The 26,627-nt window shown below is 40.6% G+C and overlaps 1 protein-coding gene across 3 annotated transcripts in view; it reads right to left on the bottom strand.

The window, feature by feature from the left end:
• LOC121288920 (cytosolic phospholipase A2-like) overlaps positions 1–26,627 on the bottom strand; it is a 181,094-nt gene that overhangs the window by 79,165 nt on the left and 75,302 nt on the right. For 2 of the 3 annotated variants that reach the window (XM_041207783.1, XM_041207784.1), the window contains exons 4-6: positions 13,619–13,651; positions 9,591–9,739; positions 3,606–3,722 (exon numbers count right to left, since the gene is read on the bottom strand). In XM_041207783.1, the coding sequence (XP_041063717.1) occupies positions 3,606–3,722; positions 9,591–9,739; positions 13,619–13,651 (299 nt within the window). The remainder of the gene's footprint in view (positions 1–3,605; positions 3,723–9,590; positions 9,740–13,618; positions 13,652–26,627) is intronic. The other variant, XM_041207785.1, reaches the window with a different exon arrangement.

Raw genomic sequence — 26,627 nt, forward strand, 5'->3', positions numbered from 1 at the left:
GAGAAATATTTATCTTTTGGCCTACCGGATTACATCATAAATTGTGGTTTGCCCAAGAGCAGCTGCAATACCGGAGAAACAGGTCGAGTATAAAAGAGTCATACAATCTAATTTTATAACTTTTTGACTCTATTGCATTCTTGCACTACCGAATGTCTTGCTGTAACATGTCATTTGCAGACTGCTAGATAGCATATTTTATATTCATATCTCATTTCCACATCTGGTAAGTGTAGGTTCTACACTTTAATATTGACACTCACTATTTGTTAATTCTTGCCAACTAGCAAACCATCAATACATCCATCTCTAAACTCGGCAAGAAGATCTGATCAGTCCCTACTACTTTCTCTTTCCCTCTATGCTTCATCAATGACCTTCCCTCCATCATAAGGTCAGAAGTGGGGATGTTTGCTGACAACTGCAAAATGTTTAGCACCATTCGTGACTCCTCAGATACTGAAGCAGTCTGTGTCCATATACAACAAGACCTGGGCAATACTCAGGGTTGATAAGTGGCAAGTAACATTCGCATCGCAGAATTGCCAGGCAATGACCATCTCCAACAAGAGAGAATCTAACCATCGCACTTTGATATTCAATGACATTACCATCACTGAATCCCCCACTATCAACATATTGAGGGTTATCATTGACCAGAAACTGAACTAGCCCATATAAATACAGTGGTTACAAGAGCAGGTCAGAGACTAGGAATCCTGCAACGAGTAACTCACCTCCTGACTACCCAAAGCCTGTCCACCATCTACAAGGCACAAGTCAGGAGTGTGATAGAATATTCTCCGCTTGCCTGGATGAATGCAGCTCCCACAACACTCAAGAAGCTTGAGGCTATCCAGGACAAAGCAGCCCACTCAACTGGCAACCCATCCACCACCTTAAACATTCACTTCCTCCAACACTGACGCACAGTGGTAACTGTGTGTACCATCTACAAGATGCACTGCAGCAACTCGCCAAGGTTCCTTCAACATAACCTTCCAAACTCACAACCTCTACCACTGAGAAGGACAAGGGCAGCATATGCATGGGGACACCACCACCTGCAAGCTCCCGTCCAAGCCACACACCATCCATACTTGGAAATATATCGCTGATCCTTCACTGTCGCTGGGCCAAAATCCTGGAACTTAACAGCATTGTGGGTGTACCTATATCACGTGGGCTGCAGCAGTTCAAGAAGATGGCTCACCATCACCTTCTTAAGGTCATTTAGGGATGGGCAATAAATGCTGGCCTAGCAGCAACACCCACATCCAATGAAATAATAAACAATTTTTCGAATCTCCCTGTCTTGTGAGATGAAGTGCATCATCCAGGCACTTAGCTGCAATGAAACCTGCTTGATCAATGGGGTCCGGAGTCCAGCTGCCTATCGGGGCTGAAGCTTAGGTATAAATCCTCTGAGAAAGGATCTCAACACCCTGCCACGTGCTATGGCCATCCTGCTTCTTGCACACAACATGCTGCTTTATCTTCTAACTATTAATACCAACTGAATTCACATGATCTCAGAACTGTTATGGTGTTGAAGGAGGCCATTCAGCCCATCGTGTCTGCACTGGCTTAAGGCCTGAACACAAAGATTCATTATGTACTGGCTTCTAAAGTAACTGATACAAAGGCTAGTAAAACATAATTCCTCTTCTCCAAATTTATAGCAAGAATTGAATTGGTAGGGCATTATTTTGGTGAAAGGGTGAAGACAGGGCTAATTGGATACTGTGTTATTAAGACATGTCTGTTCAAGTTTGGCCCACAATTTTGGGTTACTTAATAATTAACATGATTAAAATATGCCTAGAGGCACTAAAGCAGACACCTACAGGGCTTAGCACTCAAGTATTGATTAAAAACAATTATGGTGGTGCAGTATATGTCGCCTGCACGCACACATTTCCACTGAAGTAGCACTAGAAATCTTCAGCAATGACTTGCTTATGAGGAGAGGTCATTAAATCAAGCACAAGCTATCAAAATTGTGTGCAGCCTCTTTGATGAATGTTAGCAGGCAATTTAATTGGCAGAGTCTTAATGATCTTTGGGGTGGTCTCTTTATAGCGCAGGCTTCAACTCCTTTACAAAGATGGTGTCTTGTGCTACAAGGTGAACCAACATTCCAGATCAAGACTCCATCTTGGCCACCTCGGGGGGTTCTTTTGCACCACATATCAGGGGGGAAATTGCTCCATGACTATAATGAAATGAACGATTAATACTACTTGCAGTAAAAAATAGCAGCTGCTGTAAGCCAGTCAGAACTAGGAGAGATGGTGGTGTAGTTGTAATGCCACAAGTCTAGTAATCCAGAGGCCCAGGATAATGCTCTGGATTCACGGGTTCAAATCTCACCATGGCAGCTGGTGGAACTTGAATTCAATTAATAAATCTGGAATTGAAAGCTAGTCTCAGTAATCGATTGTCATATAAGCCCAACTGGTTCACTGATGTCTTTAAGGGAAGGAAATCTGCTGTCTTTACTCGGTCTGGCCTACATGTGACTCCAAATCCACAGCAATGGGATTGACTCTTAACTGTCCTCTGAAATGGCCTAGCAAGCCATTAAATTCAAGGGCAATTAGGGATGGGCAATAAATGTTGGCCTTGACTGTAATGTCATTGAAAGAATTTTTAAAAATTGCGTTGAAATACAGGTTAGTGTTACATTGATTCCAAGCCTATTGGTGAAGTAGGAAACTAGAATTTTCTCGACAATAGATTCATTCACAATACATAGCATTACATATGCCTGCTCCGTATCAATCAACCCAGTATTCCAGGAGTCTCTCTTTATACTCTTTATAAGTGCTCTAAGTACGTAATTAAACAACACCCTTTGCCTGTATATTTTAACAACATAATTAACATACCATTAACAGTTAAAACAAGCACTGAAGGCCTCTTGCTGAGCAATCCTAAATTTAAGATATTTGTTTTATCACCATTTAAACAGTCACTAAGTAAACAATTTTCCAAATCAGAGAACATGTATCATTTTTTCCCTAAAATGTTCACCGGCTTAAAGCAAGACAAGAAAAAAAATTGAAAGCAGCACAAGCAGCTCCTTTGTGTAACAGGCCCAGATCTATTTTGGAAGTTATGGCTTCCTGACTCATTTCTCACCTGCCCCATATTTTAGCCACACAAGGCCAGCCAAGTAAAAGATCAAACAATGAAAGGTCCATCAAACATTGTCTGAATATTGGTGTCTAATCCTACATCTTGATTTATATTGGAAAAGACTTCAAGGTGACCTAATTGAAATGTTCAAGGTGTTTCAAAGAATTGACAAAACTGATTTAGACAAGTTGTTGACTAAGCTGGAGGGTTCAATCTTATGAAGTTGGGAATAAAGGGGAAATTAGGTAGAACATTTTCATCCAAGTGCAGGGTAGTAGAATATATTAGTAGGGAAGCAGATTGAGATAGACAGTATAAATTAGTTCAAGAAAGGATGCATTTCTGAAGAAAGAAGGAATTAAGCAAGATGCCATATGTTGAGATGGTCAGCAGGGTTATCAAGGGTTATAGCATATGTTTGTTCAGTCTAATATTCTTGTATACAATTTATAAAAAGAACTTACAACATTGAAGACAAATGAAAATTCCTTCTTCCCTCCTACTTTGATGTTTTCTCCAATATTGAAGGAGGTAGTGCCCAAGGTTTCATCCATCACATAATTTGCATCCATGAGGGTAATCTGTAATGGAAACACATATCAAATTATTCAAGCTCATGAGTCCACAGCAAAATCCAGATAGACCACATGCAAGCAGCAAGCCACAGTAACTTCCCAAGCTTTCCTGCAGGACAGGATTCCTGATCCAAAGCACCTTTCAATCTGCAAAATCATCTTTCAGCTGAGTGGGCCTGGGATGTCTCTATGCCAAATTGGCACAAGCGGGGGCAGGTAAGTGTAACTCAGTAGCTGACTGAGTGCGGGAAAAAGTGGGAGGTCATGTAACTCAGCCAGGAAGGTGAGTGGTGGCTTCAAACTGTTTCTGCTCTTGCCTGCCTCGTGTGTTCCTTACCCCAAGACAGCCACTCTGCACAGGCACCAGCAACTAGGCAAAAAAAGAAGAGGGGAGAGGGGCTGCTTAGTGAGTGAATGGGGTGTGGGGGAACGCGAAGAGAGGATGGTGTGTGTAGGGGAGGGGACTGGCGATCGGTGTGGGAAAGAGGGTCTTCTGTCACTAGGGGACATAATGAGCTTGGCTGAAACCTACATGAGTTCATGAAACAATAACATTTTGTAAACTACTTTTAAAAACTTAGGTTTTCATATTTTTATATATTATATATTAATCTATAATACATGCATTAATATTTTATACTGAATGTTACTATGCTGCTTTACTACTGTTTTGTTTTTGCTGGCATCATGTTAATTTTCAAGTGTTAAAAGAGGGTCACATTGGAAAATATTTTGGGAAGCACTGGAGTAGAGGAACCATCAGAAATCAAGGCATTATATTGGCAAAGGGAAAACTGAAAAATATAAAGCGATTAAGCCGCGAGAGAAAAATAAGAAACATGTGAGTAAAACACTAAAGCAGGATGGGCTAGGGTGTGTGGCCCAAATAAACATTCTTTACACAAATGTATAGAATATAAGTCATAAATTGAACAAATTGCAGGCACAAATTCAACTTGGAGGGGATTACATGGTAGCCATTACTGAAGCAAGACTGCAAGGCAGTAAAAACTAGGAACTAAATATAACAGCTTATAATGTCCCCAGGAGAGACAGGGAAAATGGCAGTGGGGAAAGCATCTTCTTAATGATTAAGTCACTTCAAAGATAAGAGAGTATATAACGAGAGGTACACAAGTAGTGGAGACTTTATGGTAGAATTTAAAAAAGAGGAAATGATTCAAGGCTTTTGTGGAAGTGCTCTAGAGGCTGCCTGGCAGCAGCTGGGAAGTTGTAGATTGTATAAGTGCAGAGATTAGACAAGCATATCGTAGAGGCATAGTAGTTTTCATGAGAGTTTTAATTTTCATATAAATTAGAATAGGCTTTCATATAAATTGGTATACGTGTCAGAGAGGTAATGAATTTTTTGAGTGTGTCAGGATAGTCTTCTGCAACAATATGTCTAAGAACCAACAAGGAAACCAACTATATTAGATTTAGTAATGATTTAGTGAACAGCCTAACAGTGCCTGATCATTATATGATCAAGTTCAATATAGTGCTTGAAAGGGAGAAAAGTGAAATAGATATGAAGATTCTAAAAAAAAATTATTAATTTTGCTTCCAATTTCTGTCTCTCCATCATTTTCACATGGTCCATCTCCGACACTTCCCTTCCCTTCCTTGACCTCTCTGTCTCAATTTCTGGTGATAGACTGTCCACCAATATCCATTATAAGCCTACCGACTCCCACAGCTACCTCGACTACAGCTCCTCACACCCTGCTTCCTGTAAGGACTCCATTCCATACTCTCAGTTCCTTCGCCTCCGTTGCATTTGTTCTGATGATGCCACATTCAAAAACAACACCTCTTCTTCCAACTACGCACTTTACAGCCTTCCAGACTGAATATTGAGTTCAACAATTTTAGATCATGAACTCTCTCCTCCATCCTTACCCCATTTCCAATCCCCCCCTTTTTTCACAATAATTTATATCGATTTTTCTTTTCCCACCTATTTCCATTATTTTTAAATGTATTTCCATCCATTGTTTTATCTCTACCTTTTAGTCTATTTCGATCCCTTCCCTTCACCCCACCCCACCCCTACTAGGGATTTCTGTACCTTGCTCGTCCTGCTTTCTACCCTTAATTAGCACAATCCTTAGATAATATCACTACCTTCAACACCTCTTTGTCCTTTTGTCTATGACATCTTTTGGTTATCTCCACCTATCACTGGCCTTCTATCTAGCTCTACCCTCACCCCCCCCCCCCACCTCCCTTTAAACCAGCTTATATTTCACCTCTTTTCTATTTTTACTTAGTTCTGTTGAAGAGCGAAATGGATTCGAAATGTTGACTGTGTTCCTCTCCGCAGATGCTACCAGACCTGCTGAGTTTTTCCAGGTATTTTTATTTTTGTTTTGGATTTCCAGCATCTGCAGTTTTTTGTTTTTATGAAGATTCTAGAACAAGATAAGGCTGAATTCAATGCATTGAGATACTGACTGTCTTCAGTAAATTGAACAAATGTGTTAATGGGTAAAATGACAGAAGATCAGTGGCATGTGAGCAAAAAAGAATTTGTGATACAGAACCAGTTTCTAAGAAGGACAGCTCTGGACAACCAAAGAGGTAAGTGACAACATAAAACTATAAGAAAAGACATTCAAAAGTACAAAATAATCACAGATTCGAGCAAATAGGAAAGTTAGAAAGAACAACAACGGGTAAGAGAGCAGATATTAAGAGCTACAAAAAAGGAGTATAGAAAAAAAACTTGCAAGGGATATGAAAATCCACACAAAAAAAATCTAATTACCTTAGGGAAAAGAGGGTGGTTAGGAGAAACTGAGCCCCTTGATGACAGTGATATTGTCAATAAAAATAAGGAAATGTTGGATATGCAGAAAAATTTCTTGGTGTCAATAATTACAGTGGAGGAAATAGTCATTATTTCACATATCCCAAGGAATAATATTGAATCAGGAACAGGGACTCGCTGATATTGCCTTAAACAAAATAACAGTAATGAGAAAATAATGGCACCAATGAATGTCAAGACCCCAAGACCAGATGGTTTCCATCCTATGATTTTAAAGGAAGTAGGTGAGAACATTGCAGATGTCATAACTAAAATGTTCCAAACACCACTTGATTCAGGAACCATTCCTTTATATTGTAAAGTTACACATGCAAAAATGAAAGGTGAGAGGGGGAAAACTAACTTATAGACCAGTTAACCTAACATCTGTTGTCAGGAAATTATAGAGTCTATAATTAAGGACAAGGTGATTGTAGGGTGACCTTGAAATATTTTAGCTGATCAAAGGAAGCCAACATGGATTTGTAAATAGTAGATCATGCCTGATGAATCTGATTTTTTGAAGACATGACTACAGCAGTGGATAGGGGGATGTCTATGGATATTATTCATATGGACTTTCAGAAGGCATTTAATAAAATTCCTCATAAAAGCCTATTAGCTAAAGTTGAAGCTCAAGGAACTGAAGTTGAATTATTGACCTGGTTAGGAATTTGGCCAAGTGACAGGTGACAGACAGCAGGGACAATGGGCAGGTGCTCCAATTGGCAGAATACAGGGCAGAATTCTCCCTTCAGCAAGTGGGGGCGCGGGACCCACTCGCTGACACGTAAAATGACGAGTGGTGACGTCAGGCGGGCGTCCCAAAGTCAAAGCGCGTCATTTATATTGTCAGTTCGGCAGGCGTGCAGCCGACGCGGCTGCGCGCTGCCAAACTGTCAAAGGCCTATTTAGGCCATTATTAAACTAATTAAAGTTGTTAAGAATGCTGCCTGTCCAACCTGCTCTTCGCCCAGGTAGCCTTCAGAAAACACATGAAACCTCATCCACGGGCAAGATGAGGTTTCACGAGGGATTTAAAATTTGTGTTACATTTTTAATAAAAGTAATTGACATGTCCCAGCTCATGTGAAGGGGCCACATGAGGGGACATGTCAATAAACTTTTTCACATCATTTATTATCTTTTTAAAAGTAACACTGATCTCCCTGAGATAGCACTTTGCCTCAGGGAGATCTGTACACTCTTTCGTGCACGTGCGTGAAAGAGCTCACTCCCAGCTCAGGGAAACCCCCCACCAACACAGGGAGCACATAGCACTTCCCTGCCCCACGGCACGCTGGGCGGGCCTTAATTGGCCTGCTCACGTAAAATTGCGGCCCCCACTCGCTCCCGCTCCCGCACAACCCCCGGTGGGGAGAAAATGCCGCCCATGATTACTGCTGGTCTGAAAGGATTTTTTTCATTCATTCATGGGATGTGGACTTTGCTGGCTGGGCCAGCATATATTGTTCATCCCTAGTTGCCCTTGAGAATGTGGTGGTGAGCTGCCTTCTTGAACCGCTGCAGTGCATGTGGTGTAGGTACACCCACAGTGCTGTTAGGGAGGGAGTTCAGGATATTTACCCAGCGACAGTGAAGGAATGGCAATATATTTCCAAGTCAAGATGGTGAGTGATTTGGAGGGAACTTCCAGGTGGTGGTGATCCTATCTATCTGCAGCCTATGTCCTTCTAGATGGTAGTGGTTGTGGGTTTGGAAGATGCTGTCGCAGGAGCCTTGGTAATTCCTGCAGTGCATCTTGTAGATGGTACACACTGCTGCCATTGTGCGTCAGTGGTGGAGGGAGTGAATGTTTGTGGATGTATGGGGCCTCAACTATTCACTGCATTTAGTAATGACTTAGATGATGGAATAGAAAGCCACATTTCCAGATTTGCTAATGACGCAAAAACACAGGGCTTTGCAAGCAGTGCAGATAAAAACATAAAATAACAAAGAGATAGTGATAAATGATGCAAATGGACAAAACTGTGGGAAATAGATTTCAATGTAGGCAAATATGAGACCATCCACAAGCTAGAACAGGATGTTTTCTAAATGGTGAAAAGCTAAAAACAGTGGAGATCAAAAGAGACTTGGGGGTTCCAGGTACATTGATCATTGAATTGTCATGAACAGGTACACAAAATAATCAAGGTGGCTGATAGAATGCTAGCCTTTATTCATAGAGAACTAGAATACATGTATGGGGCTAGAAGTCATGCTTCAGCTATGCAAAGCCCTGGTTATAGCACACCTGGAGTGCTGTGAGCAGCACAGCTTGGATTTACTAGAATGAATACCTGAACTTCAAGGCTTAAATTATGAGCTGAGATTGTTGGGAACTAGGACTCTGTTCCCTGGAATTTAGAAGATTAAGTGACGATTTGATTGAAATGAGCAAGATATTAAAAGAAGCAGGTAGGGCAGATAGATTCTGCTGGTTAGGGAGCTTGAACTCAGGCCATTATCTAAAAATCAGAGGCTGACCTTCCAGGAATGAAGTTAAGAAACACTTTTACATACAAAGAGTTGGTGAAGTTTGGAACTCTCTTCTACAAATTGATGCTAGGTCATTAGTTAATTTTAAAACTGAAAGTGATTGTTTTTTTAGTAATTTAAGTTATTAAGGGATATGAGGCATAGGCAGACATGTGGATTTAGGTCACAGATCAACCATGATCACATTGAATGGAGGGACAGGCTCAAGGGTCAAAATTGTCTACTTCCATGTTCCTGCAGAAAGTGTCAAACTAGTTTTAGATATTTTTCTAGTATTGGTGAGGAGAGATGGAAGAGCATGTTGCCATATCAGTCAGGATCATCTGATGTAAGTAAGATAGCAATGACTTTGATGCATCCTCACAACAAGTATTCGTAAGGTTTTGAACGTGTTGTCAACATAATTTTGAGATTCCTTAAGATGTAACTTTTCACAGATGATTTTGATATTTAAATACAACATATTATACTTCTAATATGCTTCAATAATAAGCAATAATGTAAATGGATGTGGAATTGAATATCAAAATCCAATTATCTGAATGAGTAAGTTTTACCTCCATAATATTCTTCTCATTTGGATCAAGAAGAAATTCAAATGTCTCATTCCATTCTGGGTTGACAACGTTGTTAAGATATTTGGTCCGTTTTCGACCCTCTGGTGCCGTGGCAATGAACAATTCCACATAGGGATCAGGAGTGTCAACTGAACAGACAGAACATAAAAAATGTCACTGCACAAAGATTCCTACCTCCAAAACAGCATATCTCTGATCCCTAATCCCTTAGTTTCACCTCACTGCGAAAGCGTGGAACACAGAAAACCAATTGCATTCCCAGAGTAACTTATTTGTATTGTTTAATTTTGGGGGCAAATATTTAGCTTCAGACAAATCTTCATGCTAGCGAATGTAAAACTTCCCTTTCAATATTCCTTTTTTTGGAATTTTGAGCTCACCAAGTAATGGGATATAATCTCAGATGATGGAACATTTCTCACTTCTGCATAGGCCATATGTACTAATAAGTCAGTTGCAATTTGTCTGACAAAAACCCATCCTAAACATGCACAGTAACTCCAAATTCAAAAGAACACTCTTACCATACCAAAGTAAATTGTTCCACTTGCCATGCCAGCCATTCATTTCCCCTCCCTATTGGATATTTTTAGTCTAGTACTAAACTATGTCAATAGAGCAGGATGATACACTATCACTTCTGGCAGTCATCATCAATCCGTCATTCTTAGGAGAAAATTAACAAGCCTCAGTTGCTTCCTCAACTCTATTCCAACAATGGGGAGTATGTAAGAGGAGACTAGGCAAGATTAGGCAGAACTACTTGTGCGATAAAGCAGAGAGGATAGTACCAGTGATGGGAGGTGGTTGTGGGGGGAGAACAACAGCCCTCATGTAAGCAAAGAGGTTCCCAGTGAGGGGGTAGGGTTAATAGAGAGGGCCCATTCACAATAACATAAGAAATCAGAGCGTTCGTCCCTTCGAGCCTGCTCCGTCATTCAATAAAACAATAGCTGATGTTCTACAGCTCCACTTTCCTATTCTCTCCCCATGTCCCTTGACTCCCTTAGTATTTAAAAATCTATTGATCTCTGCCTTGTAGATACTCAATGGATGAGTCCTCTGCAATAGAGAATTCCAAAGGCTCAACCCTGTAAATGATATCATCTCAGTCCTAAATGACCAACTCCTTATTCTGAGACTCCCTGACAGCATCTACCCTGTTGAGCCCCTTAAGAATGTTATATGTTTCAATGAGATCAACTTGCATGGTGCAAGATGTTAAAAGATAAACTACTGCTGTCTTCTACTCTACTGGGAGCAAATTTTTAAAAATGTAATATTATTATAGCTATGTATGCCCAGCACAATACAGAATTCACACGCTGTCTAATTCAAAATTTCCACATTACATTTTTTTTTTAAAAAAGTAAAGAAATAAAGGTCATCATTTTGAATACATAGGAAAATTATGGCTGATCTTCTACAGCTCCACTTTCCTACCTTGAAAAAGGACCGTCACACTCTGACCTAATAGAGGTCTTCAAAATTATAAAAGGTTTTGATAGAGTGGATACAGAGAGAGTGCTTCCTCTTGTGGGGAAGAGCATAACTAGAGGCTGTCATTATAAGATAGTCACCACAAAATTCAATTGAGGATTTAGAAGAAACTTATTTACCTAGAGTGCTGAGAATGTTTAGAAATTCAGAGTGACTTTTCAAGTCACAAAGACATGGTGGTGATGGATAGCCACGAGAATGATTGGACTTTGTCCAATATTTACTCAACAGCAATTAAACATTGCGGTCTTAACAGGACACTGCTTCATCTAGCAATACTGCACTACATGGCTTCAAAACATCTGCATAAACTGGTCAATCACCTGACTCACAGGCCTATACTCATGTAGGAACTAGAGATAGTTTAAGTAAGTTACATTTGTATTTGTGGCTGTTAGGAATGACAGTGAACTGTTTCAGCTTGTAGTTTAAATGTAATTTGTGTTTTTGTATGTGTGTGTTAAGGGGGGAAACTTGAGTTTAATTTCATTTTAAAATTTGCCTACAAGTCAGAAGGATTTGTTTGTGCACCTGCATTTTTAATGAGATTTTATGACTCGAAGTGGTTTAGGGAAGTTAAAATAGAGTAGAAAACTGGGCTGTTGCCTAGCAAAAGGAGACCCGCAGAGACAGAGACAAACAGAAAAATAGTGTTAGTTCAGTTGAAACCAGGAGCCAGGAGAAACTGGACACAGCAAAGGGAACTAGAGAGAGCAGATTTCCCAAAAGAACAGAAAGGTCCCAAAGCCAAGGAGTGGGACAGAAAAGTGGGGTCCCAAGAAGGCCTTCTAGTCAAAGGAAAAGTACAGGCATCTAGAAAAAGTCATTTTAAGTGAAGCTAAGTGTGAGGAGCAGAGGAAGACTCCAAGCATAAAGAGAGAAAGCTGCAGCACACAGACTTAAAACAAAATAGACTTGTGGGAAGACAGAAGATCCGAGAAGGCAGCCAAAAGTTGGTGACTCCTTATTATGGGTATGTGAAGCAGTGGCATTCTGTTGGCATGACTAAGTCTGAGAAAGAGAAGGAGGTGGACTCTTGTGGAAGGAGTCCAAGGGAAAGCATCATTTGGGAGAAGATTATAACATGGTTCTTGGAGAGTGGAGATTGGAAACCCTTGTGTGAAAGACAGAATTCAGTGAGACTGGCTGCCTCACTGTGTGACAAGCATCTGGGGGAGTTGATGAAGGATCACTAGCATCTGTTTGGGGTGGCATCTGTCACTTGGTTTCAGAGTGTGGTGTGTTTGACCACAGGTCACTGTCACGAAACTATTAATGTATATAATATTACTGGAAAATATATTTCTTTTAAAATAGAGGTTTAGCCTGTGGGTATGTCTTAATTGGATTAAAGCTAGCTAGTCTGGGTGATTTAATGTGTACTAGTTTTGATATGTAAGAGAGATAGCGTGTATTTGCATTTTTTTGAACAGAGCATTCAAGAAGTGGGGTGAATTCTGGCACCTAGTGAGTAGAGACCATGCAATATGTTTATATTCCTAATAAAATTGGTACTATGAAAGGGTTTTATTGTTAGAAGAGGCTGGTGATACAATGAGAATTTACATTCAATGAGCAGTGCTAGGTATAACTTTAGCAGTTTTATGTGTGTAGAGTAGAGGCAATATGAGATCAAAAGCAACCATTAGCCTCTGTTGCCACAGGAACCAAAGCGAAAAGAACCTTATTTTGAATTTGTAAGGTGAAAATGCTTTGCCTGGTGTTTGGTTAAGTCTATGGGTTGCTACTGCCTTAATGGAGGTTAGTTTGGGGATTTGTTAAAAGTTATGATCCTAGTAATTTGTGGCCATGTGTATATATTTAACTTGTGAAAATTAATAAAATATTTCATTTAGCTTAATATAAAACTTCGAGAGAAGTGGGTCTGATTCCTGAATTTAGAGTTGCAGTGCAAACATAACACTTAAAATTATAGGTTATGACAGTTGTTTAAAGTTTCCCTCTGGGACTTTTTTTTTTAAATAACTCAGTTTTACCAACTGCTCGGTCATAACAGTTGCCTTTTAGTTTACGTAGACTGTGTATTTACCGTGAACCTTAGAGTATAAGATAGCTTGTATAACTTGTGTTATCCTTACGAATCTGTATATATATCTGTAAAAATATAGCTATGGGTGAAGGAATACTGTAATATAGTTCATTTCCTCTAGTTTAATAAATGTTTTGTTCTTTTCTTAAAAGTTTATCAGCTGTCTCCTGTGACAGTAGCCACTCTTCATGTGTCTAAACAAAAAATAAAAGTTAGGATCTATCAAGCTGGGTTCCACCCTGGGATCCAACTTGTCCAGTAGTAACGTCAGCTGGGATGGTAACAACTCGTAGCACCAAACGGGGTCATAGCAAATCACTTTACAACTTGCCCTATTTTCTTTACCATTAACATTTAGAAGCCCATTTTGCACTTCTGACGTAGTTCAATTTCAACCCCATTTTGTGCAATGTCACTGTAGAATCATCAATTATATATTTTTATTTATTTGCATCACCTTGAGTGCTGATGAGTTTGTTGGAGTCCGATTCTGCAAGAGAATTGAAAAAAATCCACACAACTTAAATGACCATTACAAATGCATGATGGCCTTTTCTTAAGTAATACGGCATTGGTGGGGTGCTGACAGTAATATTTGCGGGTCACATTACTATTTAAATGAAAGCATTTCAAAAAACAAGCAAGATACAAAAACGGGGAAAACAGGGCACTGAAGTTAACATGGTTCAGTTGCCCAAAAAAACTGTATTGTTCAATAATGAATATGTTTGTAAGATCTGCAGATTAAAAGTGAAGAGGGTAAGAGAAGTTTCATTTGCTATTACCACCATTTAGGATGCTACAGCCTAGTCCTGACATGTAAATAGTTCATTGAATATTGAATCACATACTGATAATCAATGTTGGCACAATGAATGTAAATCTGGTGAAAATAGAACCTTAAAGGGGTATTCTCTTGAAAAGTGTCTGGCAAACCTTTTTGTTTTGGTTAGGAAGGGAGAAGTGGCTTGAAGACCATCTGCAACTTGAAACTAGAATCATGGAGCCATAGAATTCTACAGCACAGAAAAAGGCCCTTAGGCCCATTGAGTCTGCACCAGGCAAACAAGTGTCTAACTATTGTAATCCCATTTTCCAGCACGAGGCCCATAATCTTGTATGCCATGGCATTGCAAGTGCACATCCAAATACTTCTTAAATGTTATGAGGGTTTCTGCCTCATTTCAGGCAGTGAGTTCCAGATTCCCACCACCCTCTGAGTGAAAATATTCTTCCTCACATCCCCTCTAAACCTCCTGCCCCTTACCTTAAATCTATGCCCCCTGGTTATTGATCCCGCTACCAAGCAGAAAAGGTCCTTTCTATGCCCCTTATAATTTTATAAACCTCAATCATGTTGCCCCTCAATCTCCTCTGCTCCAGGGAAAATAACCCCAGTCTATCCAATCTTTCCTCATAGCTAAAGCTCTCCAGCCCAGGCAACATCCTGGTAAATCTCCTCTGCACTCTCTCTAGTAATGTGGATCCCAGAACTGCGTGCAATACTCTAGCCCTGGCCTAACCAGCATTTTATACAGTTCCAGCATAACCTCCCTGCTCTTATACTCTATGCTTCAACTAATAAAGGCAAGTATCCAATATGCTTTCTTAACCACCGTACCTACCTGCCCCGCTACCTTAAGGGACCGGTGGACATCCACACCAAGGTCCCTCTGGTCCTCGGTACTTCCCAGGGTCCTACCATTCATTGTGTATTCCTGTGCCTTGTTTGTCCTGCCCAAGTGCATCATCTCACACTTATCTGGGTTATATTCCATTTGCTACTAATCAACTCATTTGACCAGCTTGTCTATATCCTCCTGTAATCTAAGGCTACCTTCCTCACTATTTACCACCCCATCAATTTTCGTGGCATCAGCGAACTTATTTATCAAGCCCCCTACATTCAAATCTAAGTCGTTTATATATACCACAAACAGCAAGGGACCCAACACCGATCCCTGTGGAACCCCACTGGGCACAGGCATCCAGTTATAAAAACACCCCTCGACCATCACTCTCTGCTTCCTGCCACTCATCCAATCCTGGATCCAATTTGCCAAATTGCCTTTGACCCCACAGTCTTACCTTCATTATCAGCCTCCCATGCGGGACCTTATCAAAAGCCTTGCTGAAGTCCAAGTAGGCTACGTCAAATGCATTGCCCTCATCTACACACCTGGTCACCTCTTTGAAAAATTCAATCAAATTGCTCAGATATGACTTCCCCTTAATACAACCATGCTGACTGTCCTTGATTAATCCCTGCTTCTCCAAATGTAGATTAATTCTGTCCCACAGAATTGCTTCCAATAGTTTCCCCACCACTGAAGTTAGCTGACTGGCCTGTAGTTCCCTGGTTTATCCCTTCCTCCCTTCTTGAATAACGGTACCACCTTGGCTGTACTCCAGGCCTCTGGCACCTCTCCTGTGGCCAGAGTGGTATTGAAAATTTTTGTCAGCGCCCTTGCTATCTCCTCCCTTGCCTCACTCAACAGCCTGAGATACATTTCATCAAGGCCTGGAGATTTATCTACTTTTAAGCCTGCCGGCCCATAAAACCTCTTCCCTTTCTATGCTAATTTCTTTCATTATATCACAGTCCTTCTGCCTGATTTTCATACCCACATCGTCCCTCTCACTTGTGAACACTGACATAAAGTATTCATTTTGACCCCTACCTACATCTTCCGGCTCCACACACAAATTACCACTATGGTCCTTAATGGACCCTATTCTTTCCATAGTTATCCTCTTACTCTTAATGTACTTGTAAAATTACTTTGGATTTTCCTTTATTTTACCTGCCAATGTTTTATCATGCCCCCTTTTTGCTCTCCTAATTTCCTTTTTAAGTTCCCCCCTACACATTCTTGGACTTCCGCTGTTTTGAAACCTCGGTATCTGCCATAAACCTCCCTTTTTCTCTTTATCCAATCCTGTATATACCTCAACATGCAGGGTTCTCTGGATTTGTTGGTCCCACCCTTTGTCTTTACTGGGATATGTTGGCTCTGTACTCTCCATATTTTCTTCTTGAATGATTCCATTGCTCTGATGCAGATTTACCTAAAAGTAGCTGCTCCCAGTCCACTCTGGTCAAATCATATCTGATCTTATTAAAATCAGCCTTCCCCCAATTTAGAACTCTGATTCCTGGTGCAAGTGATGGGAAGCTGAGATTAACAATTATGTACTATGTGACTTTAAAAAAAGTTTACCAAACATTTAAAATTATATTGCCCATTGACCACACAGATTGATTACAATTGCAGTTTTGAAAAACAGATTTGCTTTCTCCCTCCCTTTCTCTGTGACTATCTTCTTTGTATACGCAATTCAACGGTTTTTGGATAGAGAATTGTGGTAAATGAACCTCTTGCCATGCTCTATGCAAGACCATTTGTTAATACAGGCAGTCTGTCACTCTTTGGATTCTTCCAACAATTTAAATTAAACATCTGGTAGATTTAACAAAACCATATTATTAACAGATGACACTTTCTAAATAGAACTGGCAGTCTCAGCCAAACCACAGTAAAGGATCAACTTTAAAAGACTAAAAACTGCAAAGATTCAAACCTGAATTAATACCAGATAGTGTTGGAAGTGCACAGTTGTGGTTACTATTTGAAAGAGAAAATTAGACAATGCAATAGGTGAAACATTAAACAGATGATGACAAATCTGCTGTGCATTGCCAGCGCACATTTTTTTCCATTGATGGGCGAGCAACATCTAGCACACTTAGATTCAAACAAATAGACACACAATTCAGGGATCTGTATTTAAAGACATTTTCTTCAGCAGGTTTTGCAATTCCTGTTTGAGGACAGCAACATCAGGTTTCCCCTTTATTCATTCAGTGTTGAGAGCCAGTGTTGTCTGTACCTGTGTGAGGTTCTGCTATGCAATGAAAGGATTGACATTGTTCAATTAGTCAGAAGAGGGGCCTCAATTCAGTGGCAGATATGTAGGTCCATTTTTCTGAGTGGCTTCAAGGTTGCTGAATCTCTATATTTTCACTTATACTTAAGATTGCAGTTGACAGTTGAGTACTCATGTCTACCACTGATTTCAGTCCTCTATTGCACAGATCTAATTGTGCTCTTTATCATAAGCCAAACCATCCTGTCATTTAGAATTCTTGACTAAGTTCCTTCAGCTTACCTGCTTATTATTTTTCAAGAAGAATGGTCACCAGCCGCATGCCTCGAAGTCAATCAAAGAGCCTTCAACTTTGCTCCAATGTTCTAATAGTGTGTTTGGTGCTTTTCATGGTGGTTCCCATAGCCCTTATGCTAGCTGAGCTGCTCCGTCATGGTGGAATTGCCGAGAGGCGCTACTATTTACACGTGCAGTGGCTAGCCTTATCCCTAGGCAGTCATTCTCTGACATTCCGGGAAGGTGGAAAGAGTCTGTGTGGGGTGAGGGGAATTGATGTGTGTGCAGGATGAAGTCATTGTGGTAACCATCTCCAAATCTCACAACAATCAAAGACCAGCTGGACATTCCTGTAGTGATATTTCCTGTTTTCTTGTGCCTCAGTGGCTACATGAGTGGGGTCTATTATTCCCTGGTTATGGTACTGAATAAGTAATTCAAAGACCTAGGCCAATAATCCAGAAAGTGAGAGCTCAAATTTCACTTTTGCTCTTTAAAGAATTTAAAATTTTTAAAGCCGTATCTACAAGAACCACATTTTCTTTCAAAATTTGGAAGGACATTGCATTATTTGGACACTTGCGAGCTGACCTGGATGTGTTTTAAAAAAACTCAAGTTCATTTTGGACTGGAGCAAGCTTGACTTTTTCAAGATATCACATGATGTCTGCTTAATGACCAGCATGGTAATTGCAGAGGAGAGCTATTTGTCTATTTGAACTGCAATCACTTTAATTAATGGGGGGAAAAAACAATTGTTTTAGAGGCAAAGGCAAATCACTTGACTCAGGAGCTTTATGTTTTTAACTGGTTGTTTTGAACTCAGTTGGGAATGAACTGAGAAGTGGAAAAGCTGCCCAGCTCGCCACTCTCCTTGTCTTGCTTGAATGACAGTGTAGTTATCGGAATCCAGCTAGGAATCCTCATCTCAGGGGAACTTGTCTGTATTTGGAAGCCCAACAGGCTAAGACAAAAAGGACTGATCTGGCTCTGTTTTCCTCCATGTGAAGCTCCATTGGCAAGAACCTCCAGACATCTACGGGGACTAGCAACCCCTCCTCACATGAGGGATCACCAGATTGTCAGCGTCAAAACCCTGTGAACTTTGTCCTTTTTATAACATTTTTTCTTCAACCTCCCATGTCAGCAGAGATCTTATTTGTTTGTCCTTCATGTGTGTGTACGTGCAGGTGCATGTGTGTGTACCCACTCGCTCTGGGGAATTTTAAAAGGGATAGATAGTTACACTTTCAGGTTACAAATTGTATATTAACCAGTTCTCACAACCTGTTTTAAAAGTTTTGTTTTAAAACTGCAGGGCTTTTATGCAGCTGCTGCTTCAGCTCTTCCAATTCTTTCCTTTTCTTGTTAATAGTTTCCTGGAGAATCGCATATCGTCAGCTAATTTGTTCCTTAACTCAGCCAGAGACAAGCTTAACTCTTCCTTTTCTTCTTCATGTTTTTTTCGTGGCACAAATTGGGAGTTGATTGAATTTTGTAATGCACAAAAGTCTGTTAATAGGTTTTCCATTTCCTTTCGAAGGATGCTGACTTAGCTTGAACTCTGTCAAAGTGTAACACTTCTACGGGCTTCTCCTTTTGGGTCTTTGCGTACTCATTTTTTCTTGCAGCAACACTTCTGGTTTTGAACTGAGAACTTAGCGGGCCCTCAATATTTATCTCTCCCAGCCAATTCCTTCTGAGGAGGCTCGGACCCCTGCCTGACATTACAAATTGGGGTTATTTTGCAAACTGTTCCTCATACTGCACCTTGACTTGACGTACCCCCTTTCACATTTATTTCTTCACCTGTGTATGTCCTCAGCTTTGTGTACGAAACTTCTAGCTTCAAAGGATCGGTTCCTTTGCTCAGAAGTCTAACTGTACACTCTCCAATGATGGCCATCGATGCTCCCATATCAACTTCCATCTTAATGGGTTGTCCGTTAACTGTAATGACTACTTAGTGGCTCTACCCACTTTGAGGTTATATAATAAATGAACATCTGATTCTATTTCTTCTGGCTCTTCCATGAGGCATATTCATGATTTTAACTTCTGCGCTCATAGTGTTGTTTTAGTCTTTCTCTGCAGTGCAGCGCATTGTGTAGCCATTGCGGTGGCAGAGAAAGCACTCGACTTGTTTGAGTTGTTGTTCGCTCACTGGAGGCCTGGATGCATTTCTCTCATTCATTTTGTGGGTTTTCACTGCAATATAAAAGCACTCTCCATCGCGGTATCTAATTCTAATGCCTTATTGAAGTCTAGACTAGGTTCAGCTATCAAACGCCTTTGGATAGTATCATCTGCAATCCTGCATATCAATCAACATATCACTAATGGATGTTCCAAATGCGCAATGCTCAGTTAATGCCTTTGAAATGGTCACGTAGTCAGCTATTGTCTCCTCCGGAATCCTGTTCCTTGAATTGAACCTGAAGCACTGCATAGTAACTGAGGGCTTTAGTCTCAGTGGCTCTGTAAAATTTTTATTAACTCATCGAAAGTCTTTGAGTTTGGGGCTCTAGGTGATGTGAGGCTGCGGATCAGCTCGTATGTTTTGCTCCCATGTGAGGTCAGAAGAATCACCCTGTTCTTCTCCTCTCCCGCGATGTCGTTAGCGGTAAAAAAGAACGCTAGGCGTTTGACATATTGAGACGTCATCAGAAATGGGGTTGAATGGATTGACACGCCCGAACTGCAGCTTCATGAACAACTGTAAGGGGACTGCGCTTCCGACAGGCTTTCCAGGTAATGACAAATTTAGGTATTTGGCTTACTGTGGTGTCACCCTGTCTCTGGGGTTTCCTATAAATTTTTTGTCCATAGCTATTTTTCATGTATTTACCTTTTAAATGTATTGCTGCTTTAAGAGCGGTCACTTTTTTTTCCTATCCTTTAACCAATCCTCTATCCATTCTAAAATGTTACCCCCAATTCCAGGAGCCCTTATCTTATCTAAGGCATAAAAGTGGCGATGAAGATAAAGAATGAAAGAAAATAAATTTCAAGATGAGTGAGCAAAGTCTGTCTCTGGAGCTGTCAGCTTTTCTCTGCCAGGTTTCGCCCTCTTAGGTTTTGACGGGATCTCCGCAATCGCAATTCTGCAGGGTTTTTTTATTTTAAACTCAGCACTGCTTTCTGCTCCAATTGCCAGCTGTTACCCATTTGACAAAATAAGTACAGATGCTCTTTCCAATGCTTTGCTCACCCATCTTGAAATTTATTTTCTTTCATGCTTTATCCTCATCGCCACTTTTATGCCTTCGATAAGATAAGGGCTCCTGGAGTTGGGGGCAACATTTTAGAATGGATAGAGGATTGGTTAAAGAGTAGAAAACAGAGAGTAGGCATGGACGGGACTTCAAGTTGATAGGCAGCGGTGGAGTTGCGGTGGAGTGCCGCAAGGGTCAGTGCTGGGGTCTCAGCTATTTACAATCTATATTAACAATTTAGATGAAGAGACAGAGTAATGTATCTACGTTTATGATATTAAACTAGGTGGCAAGGTAAGCTGTGGGGAGGACACAGAGTCTGCTAGGGATATGGACAGGTTAAGTGAGTGCATAAAAAGATGGTAGATGGGGTATAATATAGGGAAATATTTTGTGGTAGCCTAGCGTACAGGTGTTGGCAGGTTGTGAGGGGCCACAGAGGCAAGTTTGGTGCTTTAGTGCTATTGATATGAATGAGAAATGATGGTTAGAACATGAGGCAATTCCTTGCTCTTCAAATAGTGCCATGAGATCTTTTATGTCAGCCTGAACCAATGGCATTCAATTTAACACTTCATTCAAATAATATGACTTCTAACCACATAGCACTTTGTCAGTAGTGCACTGAAGTAACAGCATACATTAAGCACTGAAGTCTTGGTGTGAGCCTTAAACCCAAAGCTTTCTGATTCAGATGTGAGAATGCTCAGCAAAATCCAAAAGTTGGCACTTGGGGAAATATGCTTTCACAGACTTAGCCAGGGTTTTGCACATATCAAATTTGCAAGGAAGAGGATTTGAATATACTCCAAAAATAAATAATTCCAAAAGACTGAGGAGCAGGCTTGTATCCTAGGGTTTGCCTGTGACAGCCATCATACTAACTCTCCCAAACCTAAACACCAAGGCTGTTCCTGAAGCCAGACGCACTTATTCCTAGCTCATGCACAATCTTTGTATTTATAGTGAGGAGTCCAAGCAAGGAACAGGTCAAGGCCCAGCAACATAAAAAATGTGTGGTGCTGTGTAAACATGTGCCAAGGCTGGACCTCTATTAATGTAGTTGTGTATAAAGATAGATGTTTAATGGAACATGATCATCTGCGCAGCAGCCCACACATTTCAAAGCACTTTAAACACAGACATGTATGCCTGGTTTAGGAGTTCCAAATACATTAGGATCCAAATGTATATCTAGCTTAAGTCAACTCTTGAATTGTTTGCAAACTGCTGGTCAGCCAACTTAACCTCAAGATCTAGCATCAGCACAATGTATGGGCATGTCACCAAAATACATTGCACAGATTTTTCAGCATGTTAGCCTGCCTGAATAATTGTGAAGATGTGTAAAATAACAGTTTCACCTTTGTGCTAGAAACAATTTTTAAATGATGATGGAGAAGAGGGGAAGAAAACTGAGAACATCTTGCAACAAGATGGGAACCTGTTTTATGATATTTTTTTAAAAAAGAGCTTCTTCAATAAATTTCAAGATTTAAAAAAAAATCAAGAAATTCATTATCTACATAAATTGCAAGATCACTGATCAGGAAATTAGATGAGATATAGGTTTCATTGATTTAGGTGTGAATGACAATGTATTTTTAGGTGCATAAAAACTAAACAAGGTAGGTACTTCTAGCTTCTCATCAGGATTCCACAGGACATTGGAACTTGAGTGAATGACAACACTGCCTTACAAGGGATTAAACTATATAGGATGTGTAGTTGTCAGCCTGGTAAAGGTGGCCAAGCTCTGAATACAAGTGACTCATGTACAGTCCTCTATTTATTATTACATCCCTAAAAACATGGACAAGAACCAGCTAAAAGACCTGTGTGGTATCTGAACTATTGTTGGCCTTGGACTGCAGCTTTCTCTGATCAGAATAACAACATGAGTTTATTGCACACACAATCCTTTATCAGCAGATTAAAAAACATCTGAAATGATTGTTTCTTTATGATGCACCCTCAGATGATTTACTGCCATAAATTATCTTTACTGTCAGTAGTTGTATTTACATAAGCCAGTCGTTGTGTTTACATAAAACAGAGAATAATTAATCATCCAACAATTAATTTGTTGCCAACATTGTACAAAAACAATGCAGATGGAAAATAAATTGAGATTGTTGCAGACTAGGCAGATATTTAACTTCAAACAATGCTTTCCCTTAAATCAGATTCTTTGAAGCAGCCTCCCTGAGCTTGCATCCTATAGATTATTACAGATTCCCTTAAGTAACAAGAAGCCCCAAATTCAATTCAATTCAAATATTATGTATTCGGAATTTCATTGTGGGCACATTGCGTGTTCATTAAAAATCATGTATAAATGAATAAGTAACAACAAAAGAGAAATTACATCAGCAATGTAAAATGCTGTGTCACTGTGGTGCAGCTCCATCTTGCAGCCAAAGAGAGACAGAGACCGAGAAAGGGATGGGCAGACTGACTGATAGGGAAAGGAGTCTCAGGTCACTACACTCCATCCCCTGCCGAATAACAGGACCAACGCCTCTCCCTGATACAGGTACATTCGATAAGGAGATCTAGATTGGACCTAGTGATGTGGTCGTGTTCCCCAGACTGTCTCCCGGGCGACACATCGATGGTGTGTTTGAGGGGAATGGAGATGTGGCAGATGCAGAGTTTTGGGGAACCCAAAAGCAAATACAGAACATATAGGTCAACATCTGCTTAGATCATGCACAACCTCAGGGCCTGAGTAGACAATTTCTAGGATTGAAGTATCACTAGACGCTTGAGATTGCAACATTTCAAAAGCAGAGCCTCCAACAGCTCAGCGCCCTCACTACTGCACTGAAATATCAGTCACATGGTGTTTGCAAGCCCCAGAAATTCCACATAAGCCTGCTTACTCAGAATTCAAACTTACTCAAATCTACTTACTCAGTACTCTGTCAACTAAATCAAGCTAGCAGTTTTGAAATCCATCTAAAATGATATTGTGGCCCAATTGACAGGGTTCTCATGTCTTAGTTAGAAGGTATGGGTCCTTACCCCAGTCACAGGCTAGAACATGTAGGCTAAGCTGGCACTACAGAAGGGTACTGAGGAAGTGAAAGTCTGTCAGATATGTTCATCAATATTAATTCCAAGACCATTCAGGAGTGGGGAGGTGTGGGGTCCGATATTATTTATTACAATACAAGTGTGATTTCTCTGTCACCAAGACTGACGTCATCTGATTAGCCGCCTCTGTTGCTTCCCTCCACTGGAAACCATTTTCCATTCACAAAAGCATCCATCGACTATTACCCTTTGTTTCCTGTCACTGAGCCAATTTTGGATCTAACTCACCACATTCCCCTGTATTCCATGGGTTTTTACTTTTCTGACCAGTCTGCCATGTGGGACCTCGTCAAATTCCTTACTAAAATAAAATTCGTTCCTCAAAATTAGTAAGACACGACCTTCCCTTAACCAAACCACGATGACTGACCCTGGTTGTTCCTTTGTCTTTTAAGTGACAGTTTATTCTGTCTCTCAGAATTGATTCTAATAATTTGTCCACCACTGAAGTCAGACTGCCCAGCCTATAATTATTCAGCCTATACCTCACATCCTTTTTAAATAATGGTACAACATTTGCAGACTCCAATCCTCTGGGACCTCGCCTGCATCTATTGAGGATTGGAAATTGATCCTTAGAGCATTCTACTTCCTCCCTGGCTTCAACAACTTAGGATGCAATCCATCCGGCCCTGGTGATTTATCCATCTTCAAGGATGCCAATCCCTCCAGTACTTCCTCTCTCATTTTGCTATTGTATCTACTATTTCACAAACCTACTCTATAACTAGAATGTCTGCTTCATCTCTCTTCTTTGTGAAGATAGAGTCAAAATACTCATTAAGAATCCTGCCCACATCTTCTGCATCCACGCATAAGTTACCTTATGCATTCCTGATAAACCCTACCCTTTCCTTAGTTATTTTCTTGCTCTTAATGTACTGATAAAACGCCTTAGGGTTTCCCTTGATCTTACCTGCCAACAGTTTTTCATATCCTCTCTTTACTTTCCTAATTTCCTTTTATACTTCATCCCTGTACTTTCTATAATCCTCTAGGCTTTCTACAGTATTAAGTATTTTGTGACTGCCTTTTTCAGCTTTATTTTACCCTTTATGCTTCTGGATAACCAGGGGACTCTAGATTTGGCAGTACTGCCCTTTTTCTTTGTGGGGACATATCTACATTGTGCCTGTAGAATCTCACTTTGGAATGCCTCCCACTAATTGGTCACTGATTTTGCTTCAAGTAGCTGTATCCAGTCCAATTTTGCCAGATCACTTGTCAGCTTTGTAAAATTTGTCTTCCCTCAATTTAGAACTTTTATCCTTGCTCTATCTTTGTCCTTTTCCATAATGATGCTAAATCTAACTGTATTATGGTCACTATCTCCAAAATGGTCTCCCATTGCTACTTCATCCACTTGCCCAGCTTCATTTCCTAAGACTAAATCTAGAATTGTGCCCCCTCCCATTGGGCTTGTTACGTGCTGGCTAAAAAATTTCTCTTGAATGCAATTCAAGAATTTTGTGCCCTCTGTGCCCAATTGATATTAGGGTAATTAAGTCCCTAACTCTTATTGCCCTATTCTTTTTAAACTCAGAAATTTGCCTACATATTTGCTCTTCTAACTCCTTCGCACTAGTTGGGGGTCTATAGTGCACTCCAGCTACGTGGCTGCCCCTTTTTTTATTTCTGAGTTCAGTCCACATGGCCTCACACAGTTACCTCTGTTGTCCCCCTAGAATTTATTCTTGAGCCCCTCCTATTTTTGAAGTGGATGCTGCCCTTCAACGACATCATCTGAAAACTCAACATCTGTTGCCACATGTATACTGACAATATCTAGGTCTACCTCATCACCACCTCTCTCGACCCTTCCACTGTCTCTAAACCATCAGACTTTTCATCTGACATCCATCTCCAGTGCAGAAATGTCCTCCAATTAAATATTCAAAATAATGATGCCATTGTCTTTGGTTCCTGCTCCAAGCTCCATTCCCTTGTCACCCATCCCATTCCCCCCTCTGGCAAAAACTGAGGCTGAACGAGATATTCACAACCTTAGCAACATATCTGACCCCAAGGTGAGCTTTCAAACGTATATCTGTGCCATCATTAAGACTGCCTATTTCCATCTGTGTAACATCGCCCATCTTTGCCCCTCTCTCAGCGCTTATGCTGAAACCCTTATCCATGTCTTTGTTATCACCAGACTTGACTATCCCAATGCACTCTTGGTCAGCCTCAGACATTCTACCCTCTGTAAATCTGAGGTCACCCAAAACTCTGCTGCCCATGTCCTAATCCGTACCAAATTCTGTTCACCATTATCCCAGTACTTGCTGACCTACATGGGCTCCTAGTAAAACAATACCTCAATTTTAAAATTCTCATCCCTACCTTCAAATCCCTCCATGATCTTGTCCCTCCCTACCTCTGTAATATCCTCCAGCCCTACAGCCCTCCAAGATAGCTGCAATCCTCTCATCCTTTGAGCATCTCCTGATTTTATTCACTCTAGCACTGTTGACCTTGCTTTCAGCTGCTAGGCCCGAAGCTCGGGAATTCCTTCCAAGCCTCTCCACTTCACCTTCCTCCTTTAAGGTTGATTGTTGGACTGGAGGAAGGTGTACAGTGGGGTTCCCCAATTGTTCGTTCCATGACCGTTGCTTTTCTTAATCCACATTAATGACCTAGATTTGAGTGCGCAGGGCACAATTTCAAAATTTGCAGATGACACAAAACGTGGAAGTACAGTGAACTGTGAAGAGGATAGTGACGGGCTTCAAAAGGACAGAGGTGCAGTATAAGGGTGTTCAGGTTAATAAGGGTTAATGTGTGATGGGGAAGCAGTACTGCCCACATGATAATGTAAGGAGTCACATGATGGTAGACTGTGTGTAGAGAGAACCTGAGAGGGTCGGCATGAAGATAGCACCTAGATAGATACCTTGGAGATATGTGTACAGTTGTGTGTTAACAATGAACGGTTTATGTTCAACCACAAAAACCTCCAAATCTCTTAGTGAGACACCAAACAACCTA

Source organism: Carcharodon carcharias, chromosome 16 (genome assembly GCF_017639515.1).
Source record: "Carcharodon carcharias isolate sCarCar2 chromosome 16, sCarCar2.pri, whole genome shotgun sequence".
NCBI classification, from domain to species: domain Eukaryota; kingdom Metazoa; phylum Chordata; class Chondrichthyes; order Lamniformes; family Lamnidae; genus Carcharodon; species Carcharodon carcharias.